We start from the raw sequence: 11438 nt of genomic DNA on the forward strand, positions 1-11438 counted from the left end.
AGGTCATCAACGTCAGTCTTAGATGAATCAGTGTCTGAGTCATTTTCAGTGTCTGAGTCTGCCACAAGCTTTTTATTGGAAAACAAGGCAACAGAAGATTCACGCTGAGAATCCTTCATCACTTCCTTTCTTTGAAGCTTGGATTCTTCATAGTATCGAAGATTTCCATAGAGAATTTGTAAGTCCATAGAGTTGATCTTCTCGCTGTTTTTCAGCACATCAACATGATTCTCCCAACCTGCACCTAGAGAATCCAAAAACTTTTGCACAAGAACAGTTCTATGCTTCAACTGATCTAGTCTCCGAAGATCGTTAACAAGAGTATTAAATCTGTTAAAGGTTTGAGTCAAGGTTTCACCTTTCTTAGCAAAAAAATGTTCATACCTTCGGTTAAGATCATTTATTTGAGTAGCCTTGACTTCTTCAGTTCCTTCAAAAGATACAGTCAGCGTATCCATCATCTCTTTTGCTGAGATACAGTTTTGAACCAGCCCAAAGATGTTGTATGGCAATGAGTAGCTAATAGCGGCACGAGCACGAACATCCAAACCATGTTTTCTCTTGTCGTCTGCTGTCCAATTTTCTCTTGGAGTTTTCTTCATAGTGCCATCAGGAACATTGTTTTTAAGAGGCTGATACATCGGAACATAAGGACCTTTTTCAACGATGTCCAGCATGTCTTCATCAACGGATTCCAAGGCATATAGAGCCTTTATTTTCCACATAGCAAAGTTGGTTTCATCGAAAGGAGGGATTTTAGCAGAAGGATGATTTGATGAGTTTGATGAAGAAGAAGATGAAGCCATTTGTTTGATAAAAGAAACCTGCTCTGATACCAATTGAAGAGGCCTTTAGATCAATCGAAATATCAAACAAAGACTACAAATAAGAACAAGAGAAATTCACAAAGAAAACTTTCACTAAGAATGATAATCTCACAAAGAGATTATCGTGTGCACAAAGCGACGATTAGGGTTTGTGAAAGGCGTGACCATTCACAAACCTATACAAAACAATATATACTGCTATTCTAGACGATCCCTACAATTCAGGGATACGCCGGTTAATAAATCAAGATAACTAAGGAAACAGGATAAATACAAGATTTGTTACAACGTACTGAAAAGAGTAAACTATTACAAACTGAGCTGCTGACGTGCTGGCGCTGATGCTGAGCTACGTGCTGACGCTGAGTCTGTTTTAAACATTATCATATTTAAAGGCTTGACCTTTCAAAACCCTAATCTCAAGTTTACAGGTTTGATTCTAAAAGCTTACCATGTCTCACGGAGATTCGCAAACAAATCCCATCAACATCTCAAACAACATTGGATCTACAACCAGGATACCTATTCTCTACACTCAAGACTACGAAGTATGGGCACATTACTTTGAAGACTACGTGGTTGGATCTGAAGAAAACGGATATCTCATCTGGGAAGCTATCACACTTGGGCCGTTTGTTCATTCAGGAACAAACATAACCGTCAAGACGCAAAAGGAATATAACAAGTTGATTGTTGATGAATAGAAGATGCCACAGGATGAAAAGGACAAGCTGCTGTGTAACGTTAAGGCCATGAGAATGATAAGATTCGCTTTGCAATCTAACACTTTTCGGTTGGTCGGTTCATGCACAACGGCTAAAGAAATCTGGGATAGGTTGAAGGAGCTTTATTCAACTGATGAAGATCTAGAACACTCTATTCAAACCTTGCTACTGTCAGAATTTGGAGTTTTTGAACAGAAACCTGAAGAGAAGCTAATTCAGACCTTTGATCGGTTCAATCACCTCCTAAGTAAGATGATAAAGCATGGAATAGAGAGGAATTTGATTGAGCAGAAAGTAACGTTCATGAGCGGACTCAGACCAGAATGGATGGCTGTGGTTTCTACTGTAAAAGCGCATGAACAATTTAAGTCTTACTCACTAGCGAAACTGGTGGGAATACTTAAGTCCCATGAAAGTGTCGTAACCAATGAAACAAAAGTGGTTTCTGGTGTAGGATCGTTGGCTCTTGTCTCAAAAGAAAAAGGTATTGCAGAAGAAGAAGAAGAAGAAGAGTCGGATTTGTCTGAGTGTGACCTTACAAGTGAGGAGTATGCTATGATGGTCACCAATCCAAAGAAGTTTTCAAGAAGAAAATTTCCGGTCAGGAAGAACCGAAACTGGCAGGGAAGTTACATCTCTGAAAAGCTGAAGGATGAAGTGAAGATGTCTTCTCAAAAGGATGAAGAAAAGAGGGAGAGCAAACTTGCAGGAGACTCTGGATATGACTGCAATTTTTGTCATGGCAAGAACCACTTTGCCAAGGATTGCATGCTGACAAAAATGGCTGAGAAAAGAGATGGTGAAGATGATGAGGCGTACTACATGCGCAAGATGGAAGAAATCAAGAACAAGAAGACAGCTAACGGTGAAAAAGGTACTGTGAATGCTTTGATTGCGCATGAAGATGCTAATGAAGATGAGTTTGGTGGCGTGGAAGTTTGGTCAACCGACTCTGAATATGAAGAGGTGAGGAAGCCCTCTCATGGAAAGGCTTATGTAGCAAAGGAAGTGGGTTCGGCTGGGAAGTGCTTAATGGTCACCGCTGGATCATCAACCGAAAGTGCAGATGAAGAACTGAACCTGACTGAAAACAAATGTTTTGCAACAAAGACCGTCAGTGAGTAGATCAACGACTGCGATCGTTTGATCAAAAAGGTACAATCCATCCTTGAATCACTTAAAGTTCGATTAACCAATTATGAAGAAGAATTAAATGAATTAAAATTTAAATTCACTAACTTAAGTGGTAGTCTCATGCAAACTTGCGTAGTGAATTCTAACCTAACTGACCAACTCAGCAGGGTGTCTTCGAAGAGTGAGGAGAGAAGGATGTTGATTGAGCTGAAGGAGGCGGAGTTAATTAGAGCTAGGGATGAAAGTTTTTATTTGCAAAAAGACAATTTAAAGTTTTTAAAACAGAGAAATGTTTTTTGTTTAATTGCTAAGCGTTTATATACTAATATAGCTCAATTGCATTTAAGTTGTGAGGTAGGAAAGAAAATTCATAAAATGATTTTGCCATTCCTTGAATTTAAGGAAGATGAGGTCATAGCAGAATGTGAATCAAAAGTATCATCAGGAGAGATGTCCATGTCCTACAAAATTGGACTGGATAAAATAGAAACCTTCATTGTTTCAAAGGAACACAAATGTATGTTAAAAGACATTTTAGATGAAAATGATAAGTTGAAAATTAAGTCGGACACAATTCACTCATTTGACCAATCCAATTCCAAACTAGCATCTGAAAATAAAATAGACTTAGAACATACGTCTGAATTTGATGAAGAAAGTGAGATGAGTGAGATATCTGTAGAAGACGTAGTTGATTGCTCTGAGTTTATGAAGAGCGAAATTGAGAATGAGAAACCACTAATCTCAGAAAATTCAGTGGAATTTGCTCGTCTAGCAAAGGATAAGAAAAGAAGCTCAAAGAAAAGGTTGTGGTTTATCAAAAGGTTCAAACTGTGCCGAACCAGGTATATGTGATAAAAGGAGTCATTTCTAGACAAACAACAAAGCTAAGAGTCTTGGTGGAAAAGGACAATGCAGAAGGGTGTGAAGATTTCTTCTGGTCAGCTCCTATTGATAATGCAGACGAAACTGTGGGTTTATCTGAGCAAACTTCTTGGAGAGTTAAAGGAAGATACGTAGCTGAACCAATAAACAAACCTTCAAGTTTTGACAAACCAAGCACAAGTGGAACCAAAGAAATCCCTATGGAATCAAAAGAAGAACCAAAAGTTCGAGTCAAAACAACCGAAACTCCAAAAGAGAAATCGAAGGCCAGCTTCAATATTCACAAATTACAGAAGGAGATAGCTGAACAGAAATGCTTAAGAAATCAAAGATATGCAAAGAATCTGAATGAGCGAAAGAGTTACTGGCATTCCCAAAATCCCAACTATGTTCCTCCTAAGAGGATCGCAACGGACAAAGGAAAGGAAAAGGTAAAGGAAAATTTCAGCCCAAGTTCTTACTACTCCAAGTCTTAGAACTGAAGTTTCGGTCCACAAACCAGATTCGGTCCGAACGTCACTCAAAACTGAAAGTCCACTTTCGGTCCCCAGACCAGTTTTGGTCCTAAGTCCACTTTCGGTCCCCCAACAAGTTCTAAACCCAGTTTCGGTCCTAAGTCAAGTCTTGGTTACACCAAGTCCCAAGGAAAAGCATATTCTAGGGAAGACATCAAAGGAAAAGGAAAGCTAACATCTGATTCTAAGATCAATAATAGGAAATCATCAGTTGATCCTAGGTGTCAAATGCCATCAAACAAACTAATCAACGAATTCAAATTTAAACAAGATAAAACCAAAATCAAAGTTTATACAATTAAAAGAAAAGAACAAACCACCTTAGTAAAAAGGACATACTTAGTTGATATTTCTACTGCAATTCCTTTTTCCGTGAAAAACTCACTAGGATCCAAGCGACTTTGGGTTCCTTAATCTGCTTGAATTTGCAGGTAATCAGTGACGAGAAATTCGACGAAGAATGGTATATAGATAGTGGCTGCTTGCGTCACATGACAGGTAGGAAGGAAGAGCTGAGGGAGTTTCGATCTCTGAAAGATGGTGGCTGTGTGAAATATGGAAATAACTCATATGGCACAATCAAGGGATATGGCATGATAACAAATGGTGACTTCACAACTCGGAAAGTGACTTATGTAGAAGGTTTGCAACACAACCTGATTAGTGTCTCTCAATTAGTTGTGGGCACAGGTCTAAAAGTATCATTTGATGATGAGGGCTCTGAGATAATTGAGAAACAATCCAAGAAGGTTCTGTTGAAATTTGAATGTAAGGGAGAGATGTATCCTTTAAATCTCAATCCCATACGAGGAAAACCAGTAATATGTTTGCTGACAAAGGCAAATACAGATGATAGCTCATTGTGGCATATACGACTATCGCACCTGAACTTTAGAGACATTAATAAGTTGGTGCTTGGTGATCATGTTCATGGACTTCCTCATCTCAAGTTCGACAAGGACCATCTGTGTGCAGCATGTGAAATGGGCAAACAAAGCAGAAAGAGCCACCCTACTCAAATCAACATGAAGATAATTGAAGCTCTTGAACTCTTGCACATCGACTTATGTGGACCTTTGGCTATTGAAAGCTTTGGTGGAAGTAAGTATATTCTTTTAATTGTAGATGACTTTTCACGCTTCACATGGGTTTTCTTTCTTAAAAAGAAATCAGATGCAACTCCCTAGCTAAAAAAATTTATCAAGGAAGTGGAAGTACAGCTGAGGAAAACGGTGTGGAATATCAGAAGTGACAATGGTCTGGAATTCAAGAATAATGATTTTGAGAGCTTTCTGGCTGACAAGGGAATGACTCATAATTTTTCGGCCTCTTATACACCACAACATAATGGGATTGTTGAAAGACGAAACCGGTCTTTGTGTGAATCAGCTAGAACCATGCTCAGTTTTGCTTCACTTCCATTATACTTCTGGGCTGATGCGATTGCAACTGCATGCTATACTCAAAATCGTTCCTTGCTAAACTAGAGATTCTCAATTACTCCATATGAGATCTTGAACAACCGAAAGCCAAATGCCAAGTTTTTCCACATATTCGGTTCAAGGTGTTTTATTTTCAATTCCAAAGAGAACCGAAATAAGTTCGACGTCAAAGCCAATGCAGGAATTTCTTTGGTTACTCGCTAACGTCGAAAGCATACAGAGTGTTGAATAAACGATCAAAACTAATTGAAGAAACCTATTATGTCACCTTCGAAGATAGTTATATGAAGAAAGTTCAAAGAAGTGAAAGAGAGCTGGGAGACATTTTTCCAGAATCAGGACAAGTCTCGGTTCCTATAGCCAACCTGTTTGAAGAATACATGCGCCTGTTTGATGAACCAGAGAAAGCAGCAACCTCAGAAGCTAAAGCCACATATAACAAAATTGAAAGTCTCAAGAAAATTATCGATGAAGCTGCTAAAGAGATGGAAAATGAACCTCCAACTGCTAAGAGCAATCCACCATTTCATGGGGAAAGCTCAACAACATCAGAAACAAACAAAGCATCTTTCGAGGGCGAGGATTCAATTTTGTCTCCATCTAATAAAGACGCAGAAAAAGAGGATGGTTCTGATTAAAATCCACCTATCGGTAGTACAACCGAGGGGGAGTATTCTACTCCCACACAGAATGCAACCATCAGTGAAGACACAGATTATATTTCGCCAGCCGAGGGGGAGAAAGAGGCCGAAAGTACAACTGACGAAGGCGAGGGTGATCTATCTGAAGCTGAAGTCGAAGTTAATGCTAAATTGGATCCAACATATGACCCAAATTATCCTCCATTAGTGAAATGGACCAAAGAACATCCCAAAGCACATATTATGTAACGCCCGTAGATCAGGGCTAGTCGATTTAGAGACGATAAGCATCAAAATGACTTTTTGATGGAAGATTATTTAGAAGGATTAATCTTAACCAAGTTGTAGTATATGTCACAAGGTTTCCGTGCATATAAAGAACGCCAAAATCCGAGTTATAACGAAGAAGTTATGACCTGTCGAAGTTTCGCGACAGAACCGACACGACCTAGCGCGACCCAGCGCGACGTAAATAGTGAATTTAAGGTAGATAGATATCTATCCTTAGTAATCTAAACGAGAGTCGAAGATTTCTTCGATAGTAGTCCAACGATAAAAAGACAGACGAAAACGGAGTTCAAATGAAGGAGTTATGAATTTCCAACGAAGTTTTCCTGTCCCGGCCTACTAAAAATACTATATAAGTAATATACTTATAATATATTAAAAATCAATTCAAAATTAGCCAATGGAGTCTAAACGAGAGTTGTAGAGCATAATCTCACCTTCGCGGCGATATAAAGAACGTCGAAAACGGAGTTCGTATGCAAAAGTTATGAATTTCTGAAGTTCGGAGCGCGAAACCCCAAAATTGTCAGAGCCCACGACGTGGAACAAGGTTGCCACGACGTGGCAAGTGTCCTGACACCTCCGGGAGGCCCCCAGATGCAACTTGGGATGATGCATGCAGTGACGACTAAGCCCACGACGTGGAACAAGGTTGCCACGACGTGGCAAGGGCCAAATTTGCCCTATAAATAGATTTGAAGGGTCAGCCGTTTAGGGTTACTATTTTCTCTCTTCTCTCTCCTGTTTTGCATCAATTTGCGTGCCAGAAATACCCCGAAGCCCCGGTATTATTCTCTAGCCCCGAGTCAAGTCCTGAGATCCCGAAGATCCCGAGAAGTGCGGTTCCCAAGCCGAAGCTCTGCCCGCGAGAAGTTCGATTTTTGAAGAGATCTTCCAAATCTGCTGAGGATTACTACTTCTGCAAGTCGTAGTGCTGTCCGATCATCTTCTGATCAAGTGAGTGTATACTACCTTTCATAAACACTATAATAATACAAGTATGGTTTGATTGTATTAAGTATATTGTGATTTATATGTGTGAGTGTGTGGTTACTTTCTTCTAACACATAAGTATGAAGTATTTGCTACGAAATACGTGCTATGTGTTTATATATTGTTGTTTAATTGAGGTATTAGTGGAATGGATGAACTATATAGATTTTTAATGAGTTAAACTATATATGTATTTTATACCTACAAATATGTTGGGTAGGACATGGGTAGATGAGATCCGTGAGTAGGGATCAGATCAAGAGGTTAGTTTAGATCCGTGAGTAGGGATCAGATCAAGAGGTTAGTTTAGATCCGTGAGTAGGGATCAGATTAAGAGGATAGTTTAGATCCGTGAGTATGGATCAGGTAAAGAGATAAACTTGCTATTAGTCCGGGAGTATGGATTAAGACTAAGTTAATTGTCCCTAGTCCGGGAGTATGGATTGGGCACAGTTATAGATCCGGGAGTATGGATCAGATATGGATTAAGATTAAGTTAATTGTCCCTAGTCCGGGAGTATGGATTGGGCACAGTTTTAGATCCGGTAGTATGGATCAGACCAATAGGTAAACTTGTTATTAATCCGGGAGTATGGATTAAGACATAGTTAATTGTACCTAGTCCGGGAGTATGGATTGGGCACAGTTTTAGATCCAGGAGTATGGATCAGACCAATAGGTAAACTCGTTATTAATCCGGGAGTATGGATTAAGACATAGTTCATTGTCCCTAGTCCGGGAGTATGGATTGGGCACAGTTTTAGATCCAGGAGTATGGAACAGACCAATAGGTAAACTTGTTATTAATCCGGGAGTATGGATTAAGACTTAGTTAATTGTCCCTAGTCCGGGAGTATGGATTGGGCACAGTTTTAGATCCGGGAGTATGGATCCGACCAAGAGATTAGTTTAGATCCGGGAGTATGGATTAGACCAAGAGGTTAGTTTTAGGTCCGAGAGTATGGATCAGGTGGAGAGATTAGTTTAGATCCGTGAGTAGGGATCAGATAAAGAGGAAAAGTTTAGATATGAGAGTTTAGATCGTGTCGTTGTGAGGATCGATGGGGTGGGATAAGATTTGCTTTTATATGGTGAAATTATATAATTTTGGATGTTCCATATATATATATATATATATATATATATATATATATATTTATATGATATAACATTGTGGGATGAAAACTCTATATGCTCACCAGGCTCCCAAGCCTGACCCACTCAGTTTTCTTTGTATCACAGGTATTAAATACGAAGACATATTTCACAGAGAGATTTAAAGGAGATATAAATCAATTGTGTAATTAAATGTAAGTTCTACTTATGCTTATATGTCTGTATCGGAACATGACACCCCGAGGTTTTATTATTGAATGAAAATACATTCTTTTTGAGAAATGATTTGATAAGTTATTATCATATCTTGTTTTGGGAACAAATTCCGCAACCGTATCTTTAAAAGATTACTCTGATTTTATAAAACAAAGCATAAGTAAAATCGGTCTTTTCTGGCCGTGAAAATGGGGATGTCACATATTATTGGTGACACTTCAGAAAAGGTCCTTACTCGGTCTCAATTAAAAGCAAAACAAACTGCATTATTCTCTAAAGTTCAATTTTGTATGTTTAATGTAAGTGCCTAATCTGCCCATATATCAATCAGATCCGTTTGATGGTGCGGAAACCCAATCAAACGGATGATGTCAGATCAAGTAGAAGAGAAGGAGAAGAAGAATAATATGAATCTTCAATGTATTGAATAGATTGGAATGATGCTCCTTTACATGAGATTCACACACACACATAAGCTCCCGTTTCTCTCTTCTCTCATTCATCAATCTCTACTCCTCACCCTAACACCTATATTTATACTTGGAGAAGATGGGCCGGATAACATGGGCTGTAAATGGGTTTACGGCCGTAAGGTGTTTACGGCCGTAAACTCAACCGTAAACATGACCGTAAACTCCAAAAATATTACAGAAAAATACAATTGCCCAGAAAAGCAAAGTATAAACCATATTTTGTCCCAACAATCTCCCCCTTGGTTTATAGCTTTCTTTTCTTAATTGACCCAACAAGCTCCCCCTAAAAAGTAGCTGGCTCTTCTTGTTGATCTTCATTGGGAGATTGGCTTCAACATTTATCTTCAAATTCTTCACAACTTCAAAATGAACTTGATGAATCTTCAATGAATGACTTCATCTTGAGCACTTGAACTTTTCTTCAAGATTTGACTCTGAACGCACATTGGGTGAGGAGGCTTCACGTACTGATTCTTGAAAATTGGTGCTTTCAGCTTGAGAATCTTCAGAGAGAACTTCAGAGAGAAATAATCTTCTGGATCACTTCAGCAGGTACAACGATAGCGGCAGACTGATTGAGGAGGCTTCAATGCAATCCGTTACATAATCTTCAATTTCTGCTTCACATTGCTTCTGGGGTTGAAGGATTGGATGTTGAAAGAATAATCTTCATTTCTTTCTCCTTCGAATGAGAATTCTTCGATGCTCACGGACGAAGCCTTTGGCTCAGAAATCTTCGACACAATCTCCATGAGTTTCTTCTTCACCTGAATTCACTTTTCAAGACAAAACAAAACTAAAAGAAAACTTAGCACACAATATTTTTGGGTTTTTCATATTTTCTGAACAAGAAATAAAACAGAAATAACACTATTTTTGATTTTGAATTTTCTGATTTTTTTAATTCTTCTCCTTATATTTAAATTAGAAGAACACTATGAACAAACTTAACAAAAACAAAAATAATAGCTAACTTTAAGAGTGATTTGGGATCAAAGTTGTTGGACAGTCTTATTCCACTTGTCGGTACCCTTATCTTCACATCTTCGTCTGATCGATCGCCAGTATTGTGGTTTACTTAAACACGAAACATTTGTGACAAGATTTGGACAATTTACCAATGACATGATACATGCATATATCTAATTATAACATTATTATCATGATTGGCCCTAATTCTTAAATAGATTTTTCTTATGACCATTTAACTAACTACAACCAGGGATATTGTTGTCCACCTAAGTCGAGCAGCGAGATCTACAGACAATCTGTATGTGTTCAATTTTAAGTGTACTAGAACATGTTTCCCGCTCCCTGATATGCCCCAACCATCAAGAACTTCCAGAGTAGTCCTTACACCGGGTGAGCAGACAACCATTTAGAGAGAGGATAGATTCATAATTCTATTACTTATTACTTCAGAGGGGTTGAGAAATAGAATGTTGCATATGCTGTGTACCAGGTCGGATTAGAAGTCACGCAAAAGAGACAACATATGGCTAACAGATAAGAAGTATTTCACATATATAACCTACAGAGAAATAGAGTTGCATATGTTGTGTACCAGGTCGGATTGGAAGTCACGCAAAGGAGACAACATATGACTAACAGACGGAAAGAAAGAAAATGATATTATACAGACCTAATTTATCGGAATTTACCAGTCGCCCCATCCAACCAGAATTAAGGACAGAATCCGCACATCGAGGAAAAGTGAATCCACAGTTCTAGATACGGGTTATTTAATGTGACCAGTAGATTCCCATGTATATCTCCCTGCTCAACCTATCCGAGCGTCATGAAATCAGGTTAAATGGATCTAACTAGGTCAAAGTTTGTCAAGTCCTTAAATTCATTAGGTTCAACTTTCCTAGTCAAGTCCATTTAAAATCTTTCGTGCCTACCAGCGCATTGAACACATAGCGTAGACGATTCAACATAGGTACGTTACGCCGATTCAGATTGCCCGTTATCACTTGCTAATATCATTTCCCAAAACATCTCCCTCAAGCACATTTCATTTACACCATATTTGTTGGATTTTCTGATTTTGTAATGTTTTTGAATTTTTTTTTTATATTTTCTAATTTTTGTTTTGTTTTATTTCTCCCCCTAAATTTGTGCATAGGAGAGAAACGAAAATAAATGCGCAAATTTAAACTATCGTAAAACAAAAATTAGTC

General features: G+C 38.4%; 1 protein-coding gene across 1 annotated transcript; it reads left to right on the plus strand.

Moving 5' to 3' along the window:
• The first annotated feature begins 1534 nt into the window (after positions 1–1534).
• LOC145049318 (uncharacterized) lies at positions 1535–6166 on the plus strand. Its single transcript, XM_078997744.1, has 5 exons — positions 1535–2665; positions 3089–3510; positions 3561–4002; positions 4860–5187; positions 5781–6166. Exons 1-5 carry the CDS (start codon positions 1535–1537, stop codon positions 6164–6166), a joined length of 2709 nt encoding a protein of 902 aa, XP_078853870.1.
• The last annotated feature ends 5272 nt before the right edge of the window (positions 6167–11438 follow it).

This window comes from Lactuca serriola, chromosome 5 (genome assembly GCF_051521515.1).
Source record: "Lactuca serriola cultivar US96UC23 chromosome 5, Lser_US96UC23_V15, whole genome shotgun sequence".
Taxonomy (NCBI): Eukaryota; Viridiplantae; Streptophyta; class Magnoliopsida; order Asterales; family Asteraceae; genus Lactuca; species Lactuca serriola.

Bases quoted from the DNA above. Each gene is read 5' to 3' on its own strand.
- LOC145049318 (XM_078997744.1), top strand. From the start codon at position 1,535: ATGCCACAGGATGAAAAGGACAAGCTGCTGTGTAACGTTAAGGCCATG. The intron at 2,666-3,088 runs GTCAGTGAGTAG...CTTGAATTTAAG, and splicing joins AATGTTTTGCAACAAAGACC to GAAGATGAGGTCATAGCAGA. The intron at 4,003-4,859 runs GTAAAGGAAAAT...TTTGAATGTAAG, and splicing joins CGGACAAAGGAAAGGAAAAG to GGAGAGATGTATCCTTTAAA.